The 24065-nt window shown below is 45.3% G+C and overlaps 2 protein-coding genes and 1 long non-coding RNA gene across 7 annotated transcripts; 1 reads left to right on the top strand and 2 right to left on the bottom strand.

The window, feature by feature from the left end:
* Positions 1-696: 696 nt before the first annotated feature.
* Positions 697-14251, bottom strand: vars1 (valyl-tRNA synthetase 1). 3 transcript variants are annotated; one of them, XM_049025607.1, is made up of 31 exons: positions 14116-14251; positions 13200-13541; positions 12796-12939; positions 11699-11860; positions 11575-11638; positions 11158-11273; positions 10893-10968; positions 10654-10754; positions 10318-10445; positions 8442-8606; positions 8275-8356; positions 8026-8145; positions 7373-7481; positions 7197-7285; positions 7018-7108; positions 6802-6926; positions 6536-6639; positions 5985-6143; positions 5812-5902; positions 5571-5676; positions 5412-5482; positions 5086-5211; positions 4659-4763; positions 4481-4549; positions 4312-4390; positions 3942-4225; positions 3523-3744; positions 2223-2334; positions 1428-1606; positions 1173-1322; positions 697-1036 (listed from the first exon to the last, which is right to left on the bottom strand). In XM_049025607.1, exons 2-31 carry the CDS (start codon positions 13533-13535, stop codon positions 968-970), a joined length of 3834 nt encoding a protein of 1277 aa, XP_048881564.1. In that variant the 5' UTR covers positions 13536-13541; positions 14116-14251; the 3' UTR covers positions 697-967. The 3 variants fall into 3 exon arrangements, with proteins under 3 accessions (XP_048881564.1, XP_048881563.1, XP_048881562.1); XM_049025606.1 differs by having other exon boundaries at positions 11575-11668; XM_049025605.1 differs by having other exon boundaries at positions 11575-11860.
* Positions 14252-15836: 1585 nt separating this feature from the next.
* tcf19l (transcription factor 19 (SC1), like) lies at positions 15837-19778 on the bottom strand. Of its 2 annotated transcripts, none has more exons than XM_049024866.1 (4): positions 19642-19778; positions 18213-18799; positions 16936-17926; positions 15837-16839 (listed from the first exon to the last, which is right to left on the bottom strand). In XM_049024866.1, the coding sequence occupies exons 2-4, from the start codon at positions 18487-18489 to the stop codon at positions 16569-16571; spliced, it is 1539 nt and encodes a 512-aa protein (XP_048880823.1). In that variant the 5' UTR covers positions 18490-18799; positions 19642-19778; the 3' UTR covers positions 15837-16568. The 2 variants fall into 2 exon arrangements, with proteins under 2 accessions (XP_048880823.1, XP_048880824.1); XM_049024867.1 differs by lacking the exon at positions 19642-19778 and adding an exon at positions 19006-19609.
* Positions 19748-23941, top strand: LOC125748579 (uncharacterized). Of its 2 annotated transcripts, XR_007399597.1 has the most exons (4): positions 19748-19803; positions 21836-23132; positions 23313-23542; positions 23806-23941. It is a non-coding gene; the product is annotated as an uncharacterized LOC125748579 (long non-coding RNA). The 2 variants fall into 2 exon arrangements; XR_007399596.1 differs by having other exon boundaries at positions 19760-23132.
* Positions 23942-24065: the final 124 nt, after the last annotated feature.

The following is a 24065-nucleotide window of genomic DNA, read 5'->3' on the forward strand; positions in this document are numbered from 1 at the left end:
ACTTTGATAAAATGTCACTTAGGAACAGTGCTTGATGACACACTTCAGCCTATCGCATCACAGAAACACAATTCCAGCCAATCATGATACTCTAAAGGATGGACAAACATGCACAGCAAGGTTGAGATAGAGGAACACGGATGCTGCTTTGGTAATATGGAAGAATAAGACCTTCAGATGAAGCTTCACCTGTCTGGGAAGGCGACAGCTCAGAAGCCGCACCAGCCGTTATTTTTGAGATATTGTAGATAAACACGGTAAGATGTGAGCTTTGCAACGGTGTTTTTTGCAGTATAAAGTCTGGCACGCAACAGCTTATTCTACGTGTGAATTAAAATTGGATGTCAACTTGCAGTGCATTCAGGATGTCAGCTATTTAAATGCTATAAAATGTCTGGCAATGGCAAGGGAACCGAAGTAAAAAGGTGAACTAGGGGGAAAAAAACTAGGCAAAAATATTGCAGATATAAATAAAACTTTAGCCTGGGCTGTCGACATGATGAATGGGCGACCTGCATTCTGGGAAAGGCTGCGAACAGGAGAGCTAGGTCAACCGTTTCAGTGTTCAGTAAAGGTATGAACAATGGGGCTGAAATAGCCAGTGAGACGATAGGAAATAAACGGCAAAATCACGACTCGGAGGCCCTCTAAGCTATATTTTCAGTTTTCCTGTAAAACTGTGAAATCCATATGCACATAATTTCATCTGGGAATTTATTTGCCCAAATGCCTGGCTCCCCCTGGAGGACCATCACAGACAAATATCTCACACTGCTGATGGCAAAGAAGAAGAGCTTCTAAACGCATTTAAAATTAATCGGATAGAATATGGACGTCGATAAGTAAACGAGCACTGGGTGATTTAAATAAGTCTCCAAAGCAAAATTATATAATTTTCAAGGAAAGGTGTAAACAGGTGAATCAACACAGGAGAGCAAAGGAATCCATGGGCCATAGTAGATGGTGGTTACATCATTCTCCTGAAGTTCTCTATGGCTTCCTTCACCTTCTGGAATTCAGTCTGGCTCTGACGCAACTGCGGGAGACAAGCGATGATAAGGCTTAGCTGGGCTTCAAGATGACGGCATGTAAAAGTGATCAAAGGCACCAGGAGAGTTCAAACATGAACAGGGCTGGGGGGGAGGGGCGGGATTCCCCTACGTCCTCCTCACCTTCTCGTTGTCCTGCTCTTGAACTTTAGCCGGCACTTTTTCCTTGTAATCGCTCTTCTCCATTTTCTCCTTCAGCTTGCACATCTGCTTCTCCAGCTCTCCCTGCTTCACAGCGAGCTTGGCCAGCTCCTTCTCCGTGTCGATCAGCCCCTGATGTGGGTCAGCATGGGTGAGCGTGGGAGGGCCAGTCTCTCAAAATGCATCCTGACAGCCGGGCATGGGGGGGGGGGGGGGGGGGGGGGGGGGGGGACTCACCTTGAGCAGGAGGTGGACGGTACAGCGGTCGGAGGCGATGGCGATGGCACACCCCCCCGGGACTGCACCCCCGGGCCCCGCCACAGCGTGCACGGACTGCGAGTAGGACAACGTCTGGATCTGCAACCTGTACTGCTCCACCAGTGCTACGGTGTCAGAGTCGATACACTGAAGGTAACCTGGGAACGGCAAACGGAACCATGCGATCAGCGGGACTCTCATTCTCCAGCAACATTGCAAACGGCCTTTTGATCTTCAGAACTTAATAATTACTGGGTTAATTAAGGTCAAGTTCATCTCTGTCTTGGGCAGCATGAATGGTGATGGACTGGCTACATACATTTTGAACCACATTTAAAAAGCCTAGAAATGTAAATTTAGACAGACAGACAATCCCCAAGTTACGATGGTCCGTGTTAGAATACCCATCGTGAAGTCCTAATTCCATTCTGTTTTTCCAATTCCAGTACATTATCAAATTACATGAGACATTCAACACATAAAAATAGGCTTTGTTTTAATGATTTTGCCCAACTGCAGATTAATACAACTGTTCCAAGAATGTTTAAGGTAGACTTGGCTAGGCTACAATCCAAGGCAAAAAAAATAAATAAATGGTTTATTGGAACGTAACCCCACCCTATCCTGGGAGAGACTATTCACATTATAGCATAGCACCTACCAGTAGCCATTTATTACTTATTATTATTAGGCAGATTATTCTGTAAATTGAGCTTTGTCCAGACTGAGACAAACCATATCCGAGTCACGTCACAACGCCTGATCGAGACTCACACTCCGCCCGGATCTTGGTCAGGTTGTAGTCGGCTCGCAGGGAGCGGATGGTTCTGACCACGGTCATCACGAACTCCATCTGCTGGTCCACCTCCTCGCTGTGCCAGCAGAACTGAAACCACAAAAGTGACCAGGTCCATAAATCCAACACGGTCACCGGGTGGGACACGATCACCCGGAGTAAGGGTTACAAGAACTGGAGTCAAGCCAGAAAACACTACAAGAATCAGATTAGAACACACGACACTCTTAACCCTAGAACTAACAGCCTTTTTCAACGCCATCATGTTAGCACAACCTTCACCCATCAAAAAAGCAATAGAACAGTCGTTACACGTTGGAGAATTGCCGTCACCAAAAAAAAGCCGTAAAAACCCATAATACAGTTGTGTTCATCATGTTTTTGTGCTCATTGATTTAAGTATTGGGTTTGATAGATTAATCTTGTAAAATTAATCTTAATCCCATGCTGTTAATAAGTGAAATGAAAGGGATTGGTTGTCACTGCTGACGCGCCACAGCACAACAATGAAATGTGTCCTCTGCATTTAATCCATATGTGACACAGGAGTGGGGGAGCGATTATTTAGCCCCTGGGGAGCAGTGCCTGGCTTAAGGTACCTCAGTGGTATCTTGCTGGTCTGGGATTCGAACCAGCGATCTTTCGATCAAACCTCGCTTTAACATAAAAACCGAAAGAACTGATCACACACACGTAGGCGATATGTCCAGAGAGGCAGGTAGAGCACAGCAGGAACAGAGACGGCACATCGATCAGACTGATGAGTCATCCTTGTCCATGATGCTGATGCAGTCCAGCTTTAAGTTGCTATTACAGCTGGGAATAGACGGCCTTAGTTTTTCAAAAACATGAAAAACTACGTCCAATTATCCAACATCTTCTAAAATACACACTGCACTTGAAAATTTTTCTGCTGTACGACTTCAGGACAGAGCAGCCACTCTCTTAGGAACATTACGGCTTTTTGATGTTAGATTTGCTGTCGTTATTAACATTAATGGCATATTAGTGCAAACAAAAGGGCCACATACACTGAAATTGGTCTTGCTTGGCCGCTAAAGGTGTTTTGATGTTCATTGGTGTGGGAACGAGGTTCTAGTGTTGAGTTAAAAAAATAAATAAATAACACAAAGAAAATATATAATCTGCAAGAAAGCCACCCAACATGTGAAGAACGTGAAATCCCCCACTCAGAGAGCACATCCAAACCTCCAACCTTGGAGATGTGAAGCTACAGTGTCGCCCATTAACCCCCACGCACTGCCCCCCCCTCCCTACCTCTGAGGTCTCTGGGTAGGACATGACACAGATACTGGGTGGGCTGTCCTGCTGTCGCCGGGGGAGACGCTGGAAGAGTTCCTCGGTGACGAAGGGCATTATGGGAGACAAGAGGCGGAGCCCCACCTCCAGGCACGTGTACAGCGTCTGTCTACAGACGTCAGCCTCCGTCTGTAAGGCTGCATCCTGGTCAGCCTGGCTCAGCACAGGCTTCACGCTCTCCTATCAGGGGGGGCAAGAGGGCGAGGCCGTTAGGAAAATTATTCTGAGCCCAGCGCTGTCCCCTGACAATAAGAAGCTGACAATTTCAAAAGCCAGATTTGCTAATATTTCCCAACGTTGCTCTTAGCTGATGACCACCTGTTTGCAGATTTACAATTAACCCGACTTAACATTAATGACCAAAACGTAGAAACTACCAGGTAGACGTCACACAGCTCATAGAGCCAGAAGTTGTAGATCGCTGTGGTGATGCCAGGGAAATCGTAGCCCTGGAACCCGACCCCACACAGTCCGACGGCCGCACACAGCCTGGAGAGAATCCAGCGATCCGACACGCTCTCCTGGCCCGATAGCTGGGCCTTTGCAGCCGGCACAAACTTCTCGCCGAGCGCCTTCATGGCGAACTTCACAGCGTTCCACAGCTTGTTGCAGAAATGTCGGTAGCCGAGGATCCGGTTCACATCCAGGTTGATATCCCTACCTGAATGTGCGGCAGGCGGGTGGGTCAGTAACGCTACACCGCTAAGCTATATCACGCCAAGAATCACAGGGTTCACCGGGGGTCACCTTGACTGGTGTAGGCACACAGTGCAAACCGGAGGGCATCAGTCCCGCATTCTGGGATGCCACTGGGGTAGTCAGACTTCTGCAAGAACATCACAGTACAGAGGGTCAGGGTCTGAGCGTGTAAGGGGTCTCATTACCAGGCCAAGCCAGAAGGGCGGCAGTGCAGTACCTGCCCCTGTTTGGCTTTCTCAATCTCCACTGGGTCCAGATTACTGTCCAGGAGCTGTGCGTGGAGGCCCTGGGAACAAAAGAGCAGAGGCTGGGATTCAGCAAGACGCCTTTTCTATACATGCATGCATACACACGTTGCAGTGTGTAATGAGCAAACACGCAGGCATAAGCCATACCTCCAGTGAAATGCCGGTGATAACGTCCAGGGGGTCGATGACATTACCCAGGGATTTGCTCATCTTCCTCCCGTGGGCATCCCTCACCACGGCATGCAGGTACACCTGGGCCGAGAGTGAGCCCCTTAATGCGGCACGCATGCACACCCAGACACACCAACGCGGCTGGCGGCTCCTTTGATGGGGCAAATCCAATAAATGATGCAACATGCGCCATCGCCCTGGCAACGGCTCGAACCAGGTTAAGGGTCTCGGCACCACACATGATCTGATGATGAAGTTCTGTGCAACACTCTCACAGAGCCTGAACATCAATCAGTATCACAAGGCGCCGCTTTCGCTTCTCAGCTGTCATTTATAGCCCCTTGTCCGTCTGCATTCGACAGGCGTTTCCCTCGCTCTCCTGTGGGGGTCCCCGGACTCTCACCTCTTTGAAGGGCAGTTTCCCCAGCAATTTGATCCCCAGCATGACCATCCGGGCCACCCAGAAGAAGAGGATGTCATGGCCCGTCTCCAGTAGAGTCCCGGGATAGAACACGCTCAAGTCCTCCGACTGGGGGTGGGGCGGAGAGATGGACCATCATTTTCAGGGCAATCATCTCGGCATTTCAGAGTCCTGCACTTTCACCGCATGAGGAACTAATAAAACTTCAAATGAGATGAGTTCCATGAAATAGAAGAGATTACAAAAAAATGCAAAGGTTTTTAATTAAATATGTCCAAGTGTCACTATAAATTTAACCATGACTCAACCTCGTTGGGCCAGCCGAAAATGGAGAAGGGGAAGATTCCAGAGGAGAACCAGGTATCTAGCACGTCCTCGTCTGAGCAAGAGAGTCACAGGATAGTCAGACAGGGGGAAAAAAAACAGATCATTAAACAAGAGGGTGGAGCGACTGGAGAGGTACTGACCCTGCCGGAGGGTGATCCTCTCAGGCGGGACCCCAAAGCGCTCGGCGGCCTTCGACTTGGCCTCATCCTCAGTCCTGCCGCTGACCCAGTAGCGGCCATCCGTGTCCTGGAGGCAGAGGTCAGGAACAGTGCTCTGAGCTCCGGTGTAATGACACGGGGGTGGATTTACAAAGTGCACGTAGGCACCAATACAAGAGTGGTAACGCAGCCTGACAGGTAGGGGGCGCTCTGGCATCCATACCTCGCCAAGCTGGACAGAAGGGTCGTCGACTGTGATGAAGTAAGCGGGGATCCTGTGACCCCACCAAAGCTGCCGGGAAATGCACCAGTCCCTGGGGGGGAGGGGGGGGGGGGTGTTATTAGTGTATATCTTTGAGCATCCATTTCTTTCTCTTGAGAAGAATGAGGGGCCACCTGATGTTGTCCATCCAGTTGAACCAAGTCTTGAGGTGATGGTCAGGGATGATCTTGAGCCTGCCCTCCCGGACCGCATCCGCCGCCTGCCGGCCCATGTCTGTGCAGCTGACGTACCACTGGGGCTTCAGCAGGGGCTCCACGATGTCCTTGGAGCGGCTGAAGCGGACAGCAGGGGCAGCAAGGGTGAGGCAGAAAGACAGCAACAACTTCATATTACTGAAACATGCAACCAACCATCCATCCATGCCGCAATAGGCATGGTGAGCCAAGAGGCCACCAAAGGGGGATAAGGCTGGGACAATCAGCCAATCAGCAAGCGGCATGCATTAGGACTACAGGAAGAGGAAAGCAGAGCAACCCATACAGAGCCAGGGCAGGGGTACAAACCCAATAAGCCATTATGCTGCCCTTACTTAAAAGATTTGGGGGGCTTGGTGAAAGATTTTATAGCATCCAGGACACCACATATGACAAAGTACGTAGCAGCGGACAGATCCACAAGATCAGCATGGCTAAACGGTGTCCTAATCTAAGGGCAGTGGCTTCACCTGCAAACCGGCACCACCATGGGGTTGTCTTTGATCTCCTTGAACTGTCCCTTGTCTTTCAGGGCCTGAAGCACAGCCTTCCTGGCAGCAAACCTCTTCATTCCCTGGGAGACGGAGAGAGAGATGGAGGCTAAGGACTCAGGCAACATTACACACACACACACACACACACACACACACACACACACACACACACACACACACACACACACACACACACACACACACACACACACACACACACACACACAGGTGCCGGAGCGTACCAGGAACGGAGCTGGCACGTTGATGAGATAGCCATTCTCATCCAAGATGTTAATGAAGTCCAGCTTGTGCCTCACTCCGACATCATAGTCATTGTGGTCATGGGCTGGAGTGATCTTCACGGCACCTATTGCACGGATCCGGGACATAGAGGGCCGGATTAAACCAGTGTACCAGAGAGTATTAGGCAAAACATGATCCGACGTCACACTGGGTACCTGTCCCGAAGCTCATGTCTACAAATTCGTCGAAGACGATGGGCATCTTCCGGTCACAGAAAGGATGAATGACCATCTTCCCTTTAAGATGCTTCGGGGCAGATAGGACACAATTTAAAGGAACGGTACACAGCCAAAAGTGTGAGAATGTGAGCGTGCAAAGGGGAGAGATTCAAAACCTGGTATCTGGCATCAGAGGGGTGGACAGCGACAGCAGTATCTCCTAACATAGTCTCAATACGGGTAGTTGCCACAATGACTTCTTCATCTAAGTGAGAGGAAAAAGGAAAAAATATTAGTCACTGATCTTACAAAGACCAGCTGAAGCTCTATTCACTTCCAACTCATTACTCACCTGATCCTTCAATTTTGTAAGCAAAGGTCACCAAGACCCCAAACTCCACTTTCTCTTTGTATCCTGGAACTGGCAGCAGCGTCCTCCCAGTCAGCTCCTTCTTGTCCACCTGCAAGACGGCCAGCGGCCAGTAGATGGCGACAGACCTTCAGATGTCCATTCAGCTACAACGTTTAATGCTGCACTCCGTTTGAAGTCAACATTTCCAAATTCCTAGTCAGAAATTTTAACTGCAACGTCCCCTGAGGAAAAACTTCCAACGTGAAAAGTCTGAGGAACCTCTACAATACCAACTTCAAAATTTAAGATGGGTGCTCCATGCATCAACAGTAGTAAAAGGTGCAGTAATATACGGTTTAAGAGAACTTAGATCTTATTCATCTCATTGCATTGGTCGTACGTACAGTATTATCCAACCTCCATCTGTGTACATGCTGCTATGGTGTTTGTATGTGCAAAATACCATGTAATGTGTTGTTATCAACTGGTAGTAACAACAATGGCTAACAATGAACCTGGCTAGAACTGGTACTGCTACATAGCTTTCCGACTCGTTATAGTGGAGCATAGTTCGCTCGGGCGTGATTCCCAGCTCTGACTTCCGAGATAAACTGGACGCAGCATAAATCCGGGCTGCCCAGTGGGCTCCCTACCTCTATGTCGGAGATGGCAGAGTTGAGGGTGCAGGACCAGTTCACCAGCCTCTTGCTCCTGTAGATGACGCCATCATCGTGTAGCCGGATGAAGGCCTCCTGGACTGCATAGGATAGTTTCTGCACAAATTAACATGCTTGTGAGTTACAGTTGACATGCCTGCAGTATTTGGCTCTTTAAGAATAAAGACTTGAATAAAGTTGAAATACCCAAGTTCACATATGCAGTGAATGCAAATGGTGACTGACCGGATCCATGGTAAAACACGCTCTATCCCAGTCCAGAGAGGAGCCCAGCTTCTTCAGCTGATGATAGATCCGATCTCCCTTCCTGTAGAGTTAAGGAATCGAGAGACTGAGACATTCCACCGCCATAAAGAATTACCCTCCCCCCAGTCCTTGATCCCTGCACTCACTCATTCTTCCACTTCCACACCTCCCGGATGAAGTTCTCCCTCCCTAGATCGTGTCGGCTCAGGCCACGCTCTCTCATCAGCTTCTTCTCCACGACCACCTGTGTGGCGATGCCGGCGTGGTCGCAGCCCGGGTTCCACAAGGTCATCTCCCCCATCATCCTGTGCCTGGCAACACCCAGAGCGGTCAAGAAGTCAGCACCCATGTGACCAAAACCACCAACTGATTTTACTGTGTCTACAGGCCAGAAATGTTCATGACTCCAAGTCACATCTAAAGTCCCCATCCTGGCTCCAAGTTGATATTAATATTTATCAAAATTTTAACTGCCAATTTGTTTTTTTTCTATGAGTAACTGATGTGACAAGAAGGGAATCACCACTTGAATAGTTCAAAACCTGCATGTCTTATAGTTCCTTAGGCTTATATACATTTTTCAAAGTCATTTCAAACACCTTTGAAGAAATTAAACTTTTGTACGAACCTAAGCACTTTTCTAATGTAAATTTTAAAATGAATACTTTCTCAAAAATAACATGAAGACATCCTAAAAAAAATAAATAAAACAAATAACATGACCATCTAATCCATGTCAGAGGGGACACTGAGTTATTTTAAAACTGAAACCTTTCACAATATAACTAACAAGCGTGCAAGTACAAATTGCTGTGCTGAAGCATGTCAGAGTGGCCCTGCTCTGGAGCCAGATCAAACCTTGTCGGACTCCGCCCTCAACTACATTAAAGTGATGCGATTGGCTGATGAACCGAGACCCCGTTTGTCATGCTGAGAAACTAAATGCATTTTACAAGTAAATCACAATTTAAAATTTTTACACATCGTTCTAAAGCCAAAACTAATGGATAAATTAATGGATAAAATCATTTTGTCTCAGCTCGTGTGTGTGCAAGTAAATAAATGATTATGCAAGTAACACCATGAAATCCATGGTAAAAAGTTAAATTAATGTGTGCAGTCGGGCTGCTCTTTTAGTTACAGAAGAGCGGTCAGTGATATTACTGTTCAGTCTAATTAGTTGTTGCCGTTATATTTTTGCTTTATTAAAAACTGTTACATTTGAATGCGTGCTTAATCCAAATAATGTAAGACATAACACAAAAGGGCACCTTTTACGCTGTAAGGAATATATTTTATGGCACAGATAAAGCAACATCTATTTCTAAGCGGTGCCTTCTAATATAAAATAAAATTTGGAATATCCCGCGCTTTGTCAGATAGGGTCCGCAGTTTGTACTACTGACAAATTAGAAAAAGCATGTTGCTTGTCGATATCGGTTGACGTCACACTTCTCCAACTCCGGTTCCTATGCTCTGCGCACAGTCACACATCATGAAGTGTTTCACACCTTTATGTTCGGGGGATAACTGTACACTCCATGCTTTGCATGTGTAGAATGTTCAACAGAGCCTTAAAGCCTATTATTGTTGGCAAGTCGCTATCAACAAGTAGAAGTCGAGTCTGGGTTACAAAATAATGACTTGCAAGTCGAGTCGGAAGTCAATTTATGAGCAACTTGAGTCTGAGTCGAAAACTCGAGTCCCCATCTCTGCTTCATGCAGGTCTAAATAGCAACAAAGACTCCCACAGTCTGGAGAAAACTGTTAATAAGCTAAGGCACATAATCAGAGTTAATAAATCATGAGCTGTTGCACTCACAAAATTCAACACATCAAGCAAACACATGATAGGGAGAGTCCACACCTTACAAACGGATTCTAGTGTCTTAAGCCAGGATTCCCCAATTCTGGTCCTGAAGGGCCAGAATCCAAAACAATCTGCAAACCTTTTTGGATTCTGGCACTCCAAGACCAGAATTTGGGAACCCTGTCTCAGAAGTACAGTGGACAGCCCATTACCATCGCGTCAGGCAGTCCTGGATGGCGTTGGTAAGGGCATGACCCAGGTGGAGAGATCCTGTCACATTTGGCGGAGGGATACACATCATGAACATCCCTCGGGGGTTGGGTTCGCTGATTCTCTTGCGCTATAAGAACCGACAAAACCAACCAACCAATCTCAAAACAAAAAGCAGAGACAATATTGACACGTGGATAATTTTCACGCAATAAAATTTTTGTTCTAAATTAAAATTAGATCCAGAAATAATTCAGAAGCATTTCCGAGACTCAAAGTTTTACAACTGATTACATCCTAGTAACTCCTTGTCTGATAAAACAAAGCATTTTCCTCACCCCATATTCAGGCTTGAAGAATCCCTGCTTCTCCCACCAAGGGTACCAGGCAGCCTCCACATACTGGGGGCTGTACGAGTCTGGCAGGGGGCTCAGGACATCTGCAGAAGAGGCCAGAAAAATGAATGCCCTCTGTGACACATGGCTGTGGACTCACTACTGAAAGCACACATGAAATATTGACTTATTAGAAACCTCAGGTCTCTTCAAAGGAGAAGGAGCCAAAGCAGCAGCGTTACCTTTCTTCTCGCCAGCAGGGGTAGAGATGTTGTAAGTGATCACTCCCAACTCCTTTTTCTCAGGCTTGGCCTTTTTCTAAGAAAGATGAGAGGATGCACACGGACTGTCACTCGCAGAACTTACAGCCCTCTGACTCATTTCCTAGATGAAAGTTAAAGTACAGCTAGATCCCCGTACTTCAGAGGATGACGAGAAAGGCAAAAGCACGAAACATCAAACTCTCCCTCAGGCCAAGTCCTGCACCCCCCCCCCCCACACACACACCTCCGTCTGAGGCTGCTGTTTCTTCTTTTCCTCCAGTTCCTTCTTCTGCTGGAACTTCTCCATTTTCTCCTTCTTTTTTGCCTCTTTCTTGAGCTGGGCTTCTGTCTTGGGTTTATCTGGAGATAAGTATCCGTATGACGAAGACAGGCCGATAGACCACTTGTTATTCCTGTTCTCAGTGTGCATGGAATTTTGTGGAACAGTCTTTCATTCTAGAAACAGATACGCTGACAACAGCATCGCTACTTTAAATATTAACAAAGCAAAGAAGATTAAATACAAAAAAAAATGTACAATGAGTACAATCAAAATCAAATTATATTTCACTTACTGAGTGCGGGCTCCCACCCAAAACTAACAGAATCTCCCCAGTCTCAACTATCCCAATGCAAGGAATGAAGACAACTATAGGCTTACCGCTGGCAGCCGTGCCATTGGCCAGTGTGCTGCTGGCAGCCGTGCCATTGGCCAGTGTGCTGCTGGCAGCCGTGCCATTGGCCAGTGTGCTGCTGGCAGCCGTGCCATTGGCCAGCGGGGCATGGGCAGGACCACTGCTGGCGGGGCTGGTTTTGGACAACACAGGAACCATTTTCTCGCAGAATCTGATTTCACCAAGGACTTTTGCAAACTGGGGCTGGTTAATGCAGGTGACAAACCACCTGGTTAAATTAATTAGGGACTGTCTATCTGAGGGCTCCAATGCCTGTTGAATGGAGAAGGAAAAAAAAGATACGATAAAAAATCCTGTTACATGTAAATTCACTCTTATGCAACACAAACATAGTTAATAAGGTTTATAAATATATGACACATTGTAACATAACTGAATATAGACTAATATTTCTTATACAGTGGTGCCTGCGATTCACCAACACAATCCGTTCCAGGAAAGTGGTCGTGAACCAATTTGTACGCGAACCAAGGCAATTTTTCCCATAAGAAAGCAGTGAAATTAAATTAATTCATTCACAAGCCTAGCAAATAATTTTTGTTAATCTTATGGTTTTTATAGTAAAAACCTTAAAGAAAAACACAATATAGTGTAGCGATGGGCGGACCGAGGCATCGCAGGAGCAGAGAGAGACATGGAGACTTGCTTGCGGGGGAAATCACGCTCTTTATTAACAGTCCTTAACCCTAGTATTGTTGTTGTTAATGTTAATGGTTGAATTTCCCTATTGTCACGCATGTGTTTGCCCGTGTCTTGTGTGTACCCGGTCCGATTCTATGATCCGATGTATTTAATGTGAGTAAATCTTACACTGTGTGTGCATCTTGCAATTTAGTGTCCGACAACCTTGTGTTTCCCATCTGTGTATTTGGGTTCGGTGCTCGTTGGGTGCCTGTTGTGGTCCTTCTATTTACAGTTGCACGCAGGGCATGCTGGGAAATGTGCCCCACTGGTGCTACACTAGTATAAAAAAAGAATCTGGTCAAGGAATCTGTTCGTCAACCAAATTTTGTACGTGAACCAATGCATTTTTTTTACGTAATTTTTGTCCGGGAACCACATTGTTCGTAGACCATAGCATTCGTGAACCACAGGCACTACTGCAATAAATTGTTTGTTGATGGAATGTCAAATTATGTGAAGTTTCACTGGTCAGGCTCTAGAGAATAAGGGAGATTGAGTCTCACGTATTTAAAGGGCAGCAGAACAGCCATGGACAGTGCGATGTCGGCCAAGGAGATCGTCTCCCCGACCAGGAATGTTCTGGGTTGCAAGGTCTGATCCAGTATTCCCAGAATTCGCTTCAGTTCTAATCGTGAGTTCTGCTGGACCTTCAACGAACCACAAGCGCACAAATAAATGCCAGCCCCACCCCCTTTAAACATCCACATCACCAGAACATGCATTCACTGCTCCAGTGCTTTTAAAATCCATAACATGGAGAAACTGCATTACAGACAGAAGCACTATTGCACAAAGGCACTAATAAAAACAATAACAGGAGCAAAAATCAAGCAGCAAAACAAATGGCAAAACCAAAACACCACAAAATGCTCAAAAAGCAGGTAAAGGTGCTTTCAGGCTAACACACCTGCTTGCCCACTCCAGTCACCCCCAGGAGCGGAAAGACAACGGCACAGGACACAGGAGCCAGCTCGTTCTCGGCAAAGCTCAACCACTGCCAAAGCTGGCTGACCGTCTTTGCGTCTCTCTTCCCCACCAAAGAGGACAGGTACCAGCTGACCGCACTGGCCCCAGTCAGGAGCGTGCCATTGCTGCCTAAGAGGAGAGCAGGTCGTGTCCTGCTGTGGCCTTCTGGTGGCTCACTGGTGAGGATGCGTGGGCATGAAGGGCAGTACTCAGCAGCAATCAGGACCAGGAGGCTCCGGAAGTCATCAGGGTGAGGGGAGACGTATAGCGTGTCCATCTCTACCTAGAAAGGCATTGAGTTCAAAACGATACAGAAATGATGCATCAATTAAGCATCAAGAGTCATTTCAGTCACTAAAGCAGACACTTTCGGATTACTAGCTTCTGTTTCCCGATGCGTGATCTGCACCATATAGCCGTGAACCACAGTCACTTAAGTTTGCGAAAAAAGCAGCACCTTAGATTTCGCAGGTGCGAGTAGTAACTGATGCAAAAAGAAAATAATTACGCAAAGCATATTTTCAAAACTATGACAAGTGGCGATATGTATTAGAAACTAGATAATCCAGTTATATTGGTTTCACATTTAGACGAAAATGCATCTACGTGCAATGAGTTACTACTCTGTTATTATGATAGCTGGTTACCATTCTCTAAATAAACGCTGGAACAGTGGATAAACACCGTAATGAAGTGTAATCTAAGATAGTTAAGGATTACTACTTTTATTTATTTTTTAAATCCACCGCAAATTAATCAGTCTAATTCGATTATGTCAAGGATCTCTTTTGGATGGGTTATAACAACACTAAATTTTACCAAATGCTGTAGATCACTAAACATCGACACCAACTCACCTTAGTTTTCCAAGTATGAGACGTCAGTTAAAAAGTCAAAGCTCATGCTACCTCACTCGCCACTAAGCACAACTCGCTGTCGTACCGAAACTAATCTGATGCAACGCGCTGCACATGTTCCTGAAGCGGCGTAAGGACCCCGCCTCTCAGCAGCTCTTCCGCCTGCACTGTGGTGGCCGACTAGCTGCCGGTTCAGAATACTGTTATCTTGGACCTGTTTTGATCGTTAGCTTAGTCGCAAACGATTTTACATCTTTGACCGTCATGTTAATCCCAAAGATTCAATGATCCCCACTGAATACACGAACGCTAATACTCATTCGTTCTGTCATTTAATTATTTATTAAGGGACGGAGAAGACGATGCCGGAGAGATAGAACATATGAACAATTTTGTCCATCTGCTTCCGGGGGTGGTATTTAGGAGCACTTTTAACCACCAGCCCATTCCACCACAATGTACTAAGGAGTCCTACTAGGGACCCTACCATGCCTCCTTCCGATCTGCCCCCCAGCCCACCAACTATAACACATCAGGATGCAACTAGGATGCAAAACTGCCACTGTTTTGACCTTTTTTGTATATTTATATCCTTAATTTTCTTTTTTAGTGTGTTCTGCCTGTGTATTGTGTACTTGATTTTATATATATATAGTTCTAATTTAATTTTCAGTGGTTTTAACGTTCAGTAATTTAAGTAACTTGGCTACAGCTTGGACACCTGTCACCTGCATAGGTCTTCTGATGACTACTGTGGTGGGTAACAATGAACAGGAGTTGGAGTACAGGGCTGTGGGGAGCATCTTTGTTGAGTGGCGTGAGCTGAACCACTTGCAGCTCAACTTCTCAAAGAACAAGGAAATGGTGATGGATTTCTGGGAATGGAAATGGAAATCCCAGGCTATATCAAGGGAACAGAAGTGGCGAGAATGCAGGACTACAAATAGCTGGGAGTGTACCTGGACAGCGAGCTGGACTGAATTAGGAACATCTGGGCGTACAGGAGTTAACCATTTAATGTCTGTCACAAGATGCTACAGAAGTTCTACCACTCGTTAGCAGCCATTTTCTACGCTGTAGTGTGTTGGGGCAGCAGGGGGACGGCAGCAGCTGCCAGCAGCCTTAGGAAGCTCATCAGGAGGGCTGGCTCAGTGCTGGGAACAGAGGTGGACTCCCAGGTGACTGTGGCTGAGGAGAGGATGCTGTGCAAACTCACTGGCATCCTGGACAAAGTCTCTCCCCCTCTGTGCTGCACCCTTAAGAGCTACCGGAGCTCCTTCAGCAGGAGAACACCATGGAGCTCCACCGAATGCCGCAGAAGATCCTTCCTCCTTCTGGCTATTAGACTGTACAACTCCTCTCACTCTTATCAGATGTTGGTTGTTATGAATTGTCCGATTAATTTTTTTTGCACGATTCTGTATTTTTGCACATGATGATACACTTAAACACTCACTTTAATTACATACTTCATCTTCTTATACTTTTTTCCAACTTGAATTTTTCCTACTTGGATTCCTTATTGTATTCTTGCATGCTGACAGCAAGACCTTGGCATAACTACTCATATATATATAAAAAACTTTATCTTAACTTAAAAGGGCAAATTACACTGGTGAAATAATACGTTCAGTGTAATGGTGAAAACTGAAAGTTCATGCCAATGTACTGTAAATGGTATGAAGGACTGACAGGTAAACACTGTGTGAAAATGCATTGAATAATGTGCATCAATTTCTTTTATTTTCCCATTGATAATCCAAAGTTATATGATACCAAGAGATGATACCAAGAGGTTTAACTGTCAAATGAAAAGCAAACTCCATTATGTTCCCGGCTTTAACGCATGTAGAGAAATGCAGACATTGTTAGAAAGGCTGAGAAATTATAGGTTAGTTAATACATAAAGCTGAACCACATACAATATGAAGATCTGTTTAAGAATTAAATAACTGGAGATGAATCATTCCAGACCACCAAAAAGCTTGATTCTGCTCAAACAAACTATACTGTGAGATTTCTGTATCATGGCAGCAGTTGGTTGCAACTGTCAGAAATCTGTACTTTTACAAAATGTTACTGAACTAGTAATTGCAGTGCTCCTAAAAGAAAAATCTCTTTTAAAATGGAAATATAAATATCTAAACAGTTGTATCTTTCTTAAAACCCAATCATCAGACGTGTCATCCTGTACAATGTATAAACATACCCACCAATTTACCTCTTAAGCTGGTTACACTTATTATGATGCGTAAATGAAAGGCTATACAATATTGCAATGAACTGTATCACATACATGGTATAATAGCAAACTGAACAATAAATTGCATAGAATGCATCCTTACACAGCAAACAAAGAATGCTCTATGCAGTGGTCTTCCTCTCCTGGTCCCTTGCTACAGCATCCCAGCTCTGGAATCTCTTCGGTTCCCATGCCCCCAACCCCTGAGGTCTCACTGGCAGCCGCAGTGAAAGTCTGCACTGGTATCCAGTGCGGATGTGCCAGTATCCCGCTGAACGCAGTCAATGTGGTACCACGCGTCGCAGTCGTCACACTGGATCCACTGCACAGTGTCCTGCTGCGGCATGCGACAGCGGCCCGAGGCACAGGGCTCCTCTGTTCGGGTTCGCTCACTTTCCGCCGTTTCAGGGGAGAAGTGGAATGACGAGTGTGAAGACAGAGGAGGGGCCAGGGGATGTTTCCTGGGTCGACCCCGGCGTTTCCTACAGAAGATGACAGGGTGTGGTTAAAAAAAAAGTGCTGTTTGAAAACTCAAATGATGCAATTCGGATGAGGTATGATCAAAACAGAGAACTCACCCTGTATTTGTATGTAGCCTCACAAATTCCCCTGCGTCTCCTCGGTCTGATTCGTACTGTTTCGACGAAGGAGAGATGATGGTGTAACTCTGCCCTCTGACCACCAGAGGGGAGTAAGCCGGAGAGCTGAGGGCTCTCCTCCTTCCCCGGGCAGAGGGGGACAACGGCGAATATTCTTTCCACAGACCAGGGGATGAGTTGCCATCTTCGGAATCCATTTTTATTTTCAAACTGAAGCTATGCTTTTGCCCAGATATTGAAAACAAATGGCTAAGCTTAGCTTTGGACTGCAAAGGAAGATCGAGCCTGCTTGCATTCTTGGATTCCGACCTGAACTCGAAACGTTCATTCCCATACGACTCCACTTCAGACTGAGGAGGATGGAAAACTTCGCATTCAGACTTGCACAGTCTTCGCCTCTTGCCGACACTCTTCTTTCTTCCCTCCAGTGTCCTCCCACTGTTTCTCATTTCATCTGAGCTGTCATCCTCCAGCAGCACTGTGTGGGCAGACTTCCGCCTGCTTTTGGAGGAGGCGGGAACAGACCTCGACACAGAGATAGCGGCAGTTGAGGGAAGCGGTGGTGGAGTGGAGGGAGAGACCAAGGAAGGAGGGGACAGAGGACCTGGATTAGTGTTTCCATTGTTATCAGTCCTATTAAATGTCCAGCAACTTCCGTTCATTTTGCTTATACTTCCAATGGAGTTCAGGATTACCGTTGCCCTCTTCAAGGACAATGGTGAGAGATCTAAGTTTGGCTCAGTTTTAGGCTCCAGGCTGGTTCTAATCCTGTCTTGGAGATCAGAGGTGAAGGATCCAGCCTTAGGGACAGTAATGGCATCAAATTCAGAGGGTCGAACCAAAACTTTCTGAAAAAGGAAGTAGAATTCGGGGTTTCCAGAATCTGACTGCCCCCCAAACGTGAGTGTGTCCCCATCCGATAGTTCCCACTGAACACCCGGTTGGAGCCGAATGTCATTCACCCAGGTGCCTAGGAGATGGGAGGGTGAGTGTTAAATGACTGCAACAGATAGTTTTACAGAAAATAAATTCATGCTCTTGCTCAGCCGAAAATCTTGTCGGTTTTAAGGTCCTCCGGGTTAAATGGACTTCATCTTTCCTCACTTACATTGGCCCCAGACTACCTTAAGCCTGACAAGTTACCTGGCCACGCAATAACTCTGGCTTTGATACAACCACCGAGCACACAGCTGCCGCCTGATGACAGTGACAGCACAATACCCACAGACAAGACAAGAGTCAGACGTGATTCTCACCGCTGCTGCTGCGATCTTTGACGTGGACCCTCCATCCCTCCTCATCATCGCAGTCCAGCTCTCGCTGCGCAAACAATTCAGCGTGGATCCTGGAGATGGTTGCCGACTGCAGCGTCACATCACAGAGCTCCGCCTTGCGGCCCAGACGGAACACGGAGTTGCTGAGAACGGGCCGGAATGTGTAGAGATCGCGGGCCACCTCGGATATGGTAGAGCCCGGCGAGGAAGATGAGCCTATTCTGAGAAGCTGGAAGCAGGGCTGAACTTTTGACAGCATGATGCCTGATCTTTCACTTAATTGGGGAGGGCCAGGTAAATGGAATTTAATAGACAAGTATCAGCTATTTAACCTGTCTGTATATCAGAAGACTCGCTAAAATTGACTACTATGCAACCGTATACAGTATTACACTGTACTTTTTTAATGCATTACAAAAGCCTTAATTTGTACTGCATTATGATAATATATGGTGCACCAGTCCAATCAGACCAGACTAACTACTCAGAATCGTTCTACACCATATATAACAATGTACAGTTTTGGGTAGGTTTGCGTTCAGCTAGCCAGGGTAGAACTTTTATGCTTCCTGAAAAACAGAAAAAAAATACAATTAGGGCTATGTATATATTCTTAAAACATTCTAAAAATTTTCTATTCTAAAAAATATAACTATGCTGTTCGTTTATGAATTCAGTTATTCTAAAAATAAGACACTGGTTACGTGTTCAGATGATGAATGAAAAATCAGTGTGTACTGTTGAATGTACTGTCATAGAACAGCTTTCTACTTACGTTAAGTATGAGCAATTCTAAGGAGATCCAATTGCAAATGAAAAACATTGAAAAACAGGCACGAAAAACACATCTACAGTAATCACGATCGTAATATGTAAATATGTAAATAAAGGATCAACGTTTTCATAAATATACGTGCTAAGAAAACGGCATAATGCGACTCTATTTTGAACCACTATCAAAGAAAGGCAGTTATTTAGCACTCTAAGGTGCATTCTTCAGTAATCGGCGGTGCACGATGCACAGCCGGGGTGATGTTATTCTGTCAGTGCCACTGGCCGTCACTCCCGTGAACTCAATTTCAAAGGCGCCCCGGGGGGAAACAACAGAGGACAACAAAAGCGGAGCTCGTCGCGTTACATGCGATCGCTTAATCCAGAGCTAACACCGCTCGTCCGGTAACATATCGATATAGATACTTAACCAACTAAAGAGACACTGGAGAGATACCTACTAACTAACGAAATACGCATTCTATTGAAAACAACAGCGACCCACTGTTAATGTGGCGTATCTCAGGCGAACGCAATTGTAGCCAATACGTTATTTTGAATTGCTGTTATTTGCATCCTAATGCTCGCGACGGGAGTGCACATTTAGGCTTTTTAGCCGAGGGAAATCGGATTTTCTTACTATTTGTGCGAACTAGTTGAGAGTGACGGTCTTCTTTTCCCAGGAAGTGCTTTGAAATTTGGCGCGCCGCGCGAGCTTCCTTGCGCGAGACCTAATTCCACTTCCTGTGCGAAAATGAGAGCCGCGGCAGAGGCGCCGGCAAGCTGCCATCCGTCAAGCAGCGTAGGTGGTGGAGCGCTATTGTTTTATTCCTTTCATTTTTGTTGCGCGCACAGTTACTGACCGAAGTTATCAAAGGTCATTGTTACTTGAAACATTTGAATTTTTTGTATTAAAAAATGACGGGGCACTTAATTGCTATAATGATTCAGTTTCATTTTTAGGTTCCAGTTTAGCTGTCCTGTACCGGGTAAACCTACAGCATACGCTAAAGGAGGACCCTTTCATATGTAAAGTGGGGTGACCATATTTAGCTTTGCAAAAACAAGACACTTGGAACAGGACACAAAGAGAGGCAACGCCAATATGCACACAGAAAGTATTATGACTGTAGAAAGCAAATGTCAACACGAAATCCGTGACATTTATGGTCCCAATAAAAGAGGACATAGGGTTATACTAATTTTTGCATAATTAAGTTTGTTATCATGCTACACTCAATGTTTTTGTCAGGATAGAATTGCTGATTAAATAGTTAATTAAAATTACTACATACTGCGGTGAACTTTCGGGTCATTATCAAGAAGTAGCTGTACGTGTCCCCATCCGATTTAACAGTTGTGTAATATGTATGAGTTTCAGTCTCTAGGCCAGTACAACCATGACATGATTGAAGATGGGTGAATGGATTGTTAGTATGAGTTTTACTTAACCTTCTACTTTATCCAGTTTAATACCACAGGTAAATGACAGACATTTCTCTGCAGATCATCTGTTTAGGCTGTCTGTCAGTCCAGTGGGCTGTGAACCTTATAAAACTGCATCTCCTACACAACCAACAGTCAGTGGTTGTAGTAATGTGCTCTGCTTTACCTATTTCCTCTAGCAGATTTTTCTTCATGTGTTGGGCAGCCTCAGCGATCCTTGTCCTTAGAGGGAACTTTGAAATGATGGTGGAATTTAGCTATAGTCAGCGGTGAGGGGGACCAGGACATGCCGGTCTCAGTGAGGGAAGCAGGTCAGGTTCAGGTTCTGGGGAATGGAAAGGGAGCGGGTAAGGAGAACACACTAGCCAGGCAGACCCGGCGAGGGGAAAAGGGTAGACACAAGCCACAGAAACGCTCGGTACGTCTCAAAGTCATTTGGCTCATTGTGCCTGGGCTTCTTGGTTCCTTTTGAAGGTCCAGTAATCAGCAGTGATGCTGCTCACCAGGTGGGTCCTGCCTGCATGGGCGTGACAAGTGCTACATGACTGCACTTTATGAACCAGACAATGATCTTTGTTAGACTTTGTTACTGGACCCTTGTTAGTGGAAAGCACACTCGTGCCTATGAGAATCTCTTATACACAAGTCGCCTAAAACAACTGACTGAGTGTCATATTAGATGTCTGTAGGAAATGCTGAAAGCGATATTGATATAATGTGGATAAATATATTTCCATGTTGTATCAAACAATTAGCACATCATAAGAATATGAAAATCAGGGGCTTATCAACTGGATATCATTCTTCCATGGATGCAAATAAAATCGTCGAAAAAAAGTCGAAAAATCTGGGAGGGGGGGGACACACACTTTTTGCACACAAATTAGGTTTACTCCTTCTATTTTACCAAATATTGGCCGATATCTGAAGTTTACTAATAAATCATGCATTTGTAGTATGTGTGTCATGCCCGGCTCGTCCGATCCTCGTGTGTGCCACTCCCCCTGATTATCCACATGTGCTTCCCTGATCTTGCCCAGCTGTGTCCTATTATTAGTCTTCTCTATTTCAGTCCATGTCTTGCCTTAGTTTTGGTCCGTCATTGATGTTAGGTTATGTTAGTCTATGTCTGACGTTTCCTGGTCCCCGTAATAAATCCCCGCGTTTCGCCTGCTTCCTGCCCGTTCGCCTTAACCGCGCACCTTGACAATGTGGGTATTCATTTACATCTGTGTACATGGGGCATCGAATAATTGTGCTAATGTGTTAAAATCTGTATGTAATTTCTGCTTACCTGACATACCACTTATGCTGCTTCTTTTGAAACTAGACCTGCTAGTTTCCCTTTGGAGTGTCATGACCCGTCTCCCTCTATGGCTCATTCACAGGGGACCCCCGAAAGCTTGACCATGCACCTCCATGTAGGAGCATTCGGTGGTATACCCCACATTTGCAGAGGACTTCCTGTTGATGTACAGGACCTTCCTCAGCAGCCCCCTGATTGTGGCAGAGAAGTTGTTGGGATGGTTTAATGATCCCAGGCTCAAGGACAGGGTATGTGGCCGCTCTTCCTCCCCAGGAATGGGTGACATTTTTCACTGCATGCTTCAAAGATCTGATATTCATTCAAAAAGGAATATTAGCAGGTTGGTTTCCAGTATCTTTTTTTTTTTTTTTTTCTTGGTTTGGCGCTGCTTTTCTTATTTTTAAAGTCATAGCTATTTGGAAGAATTAAAACACAAGAAGGCATCCAGTATGAGCTTGAAACCAAAAATGTTGATATTTGGCAGTTTGACCTTCCGCCTTCTAATTTTTCCAACCTAAGGTTACCTGGATAGTGTTGCTCTGGGTAAATAATCATGTCAGTGACTTTGATGGAGACCCTGAAATGATTTAGTTCCTGGAAGAATTTGAGTAACCTGGAAAGAGCAGTTAGTGCAATCTTATCGCTTTTTTTAATTATAGGGAGACTTGGTCCTACTGTGTCCTCACTGGTATTGTTTGAAGGATTGTAGAGATAAGATGTGTTTTTAAACAGAAAATGAACAGGCATTTGAAACTCCTAAATATAGCCCGTTCTGTCAAAGTCAGACTGAGGGTGGTGACTCTCACCAAACCCTTGAGGGGCACCCTGCTGCCCTTCATACTACTGGGTGACTGAGAAAGGCTTCGGCATCTTCATTGACCACACTGAGGCCGGCTTAGTAGGATGCACTGTGACTTTGTTGTTAACTGGGGAGAAGGAGTGAATCTCTTAACTCCTCTACAGAATTGCAACAAACAACGTTCCCCCATTGATGCAAAAATCTTGCTCCTCTTCCAGATGTTGAAGGTGAACGGCCAGAACTTCCAGAATTTTATGCTTCTGAAGCTGTATTTTGTGGTTATTTTATCCCATTTTATGCTTTCTCACAAAGAAAATCTTCATTTTAAATGACCAGGTTCTTCCTATTTACCTCCTTTCAGATATCATCATCCTCTTGTCGCATCATGTGACTTAAAAATTCTGTTCTTCCACAGTGTTCAAGGAGCTTCTCTTCCAGTGGATGGAGGAGAAAACAAACAGGGTCATCCAAGACTTGGCTGTGGACAAGACCAAAAATTCAACCGTGGCCACTCTTACCGTCAGCGACCTGGATCTTCTGCAGTCTCTTCGCCATATCCAGGCCCTCATCAGCGTGCTTGGTAGGACCAAGCATGTCCAGTTGTGCTTGCACATGAGCAAACACAAACGTACAGCATGCATTGGTTGCAGTATGTTACCACGAATAATCATTGCATCTCCTCAGACATTACTGTGTATTAGTTGGCATACACCCCATTTATTAGTATATATGTAAGGGAATCAAGTTCTCCCTCTTACAGTTCAGCGCAGAGGAGGTGGCCATGCAGCTCTCCATGAGAAACTTTGACGGCCTGTTCAAGATCACATCCAAGACGTGATCTACGAACCTGAAGAAGTCTGAAGAGCTGGTTAACCAGGAGACCTTCTGGGTGGCATCAGAGATCTTGTGTGAAACCAACCAGTTAAGGAGGATGAAGATGCCAAAACAGAATATTGTCCTTCTAGGCAGGCTACCTTCTTGACTGAGAAGGTTGGCCATTTAAATTTATTTTAATATTTAATACATTTGGAGCCTGAAGTTATGCAAGTGTTTTTCCTCTACAGAAAAACAAACAGCTGTTTCCCTAAACTTGCCTTGGATCCACTTTTTTTATTAATGTTTTCTTCCAGTATTTAAATATGAATTTAACACAGAACACAGCAATACTACATTTAAATTCATTTCTCTTTCCAAGGCAATTTACATATGAATACATATAAAGAATTTAGTTGTGTTTTTTTGTCTTTTGACAGGTTCACTCCTGCTGAGATTGCCTTTCTCAAAGAGCATGTGAAGATGATGAGCCCACTTGCGAAGGCAGTTGATGTTCTTCAGGGAGAGGCCAGTGTGATGATGGGATGGGTAGTATCCACAATAACACTACTGAAGTCTAAGATCCAGCACACTTCGGTGGGTCTTTGATGGATGCTCTTCAAGGAGGACTTGATAATAATGACACATTTTATTTATAAGTGCCTTTCTAGACACTCAAGGACACTGTACAGTGAATGCA

This window comes from Brienomyrus brachyistius, chromosome 9 (assembly GCF_023856365.1).
Source record: "Brienomyrus brachyistius isolate T26 chromosome 9, BBRACH_0.4, whole genome shotgun sequence".
Taxonomy (NCBI): domain Eukaryota; kingdom Metazoa; phylum Chordata; class Actinopteri; order Osteoglossiformes; family Mormyridae; genus Brienomyrus; species Brienomyrus brachyistius.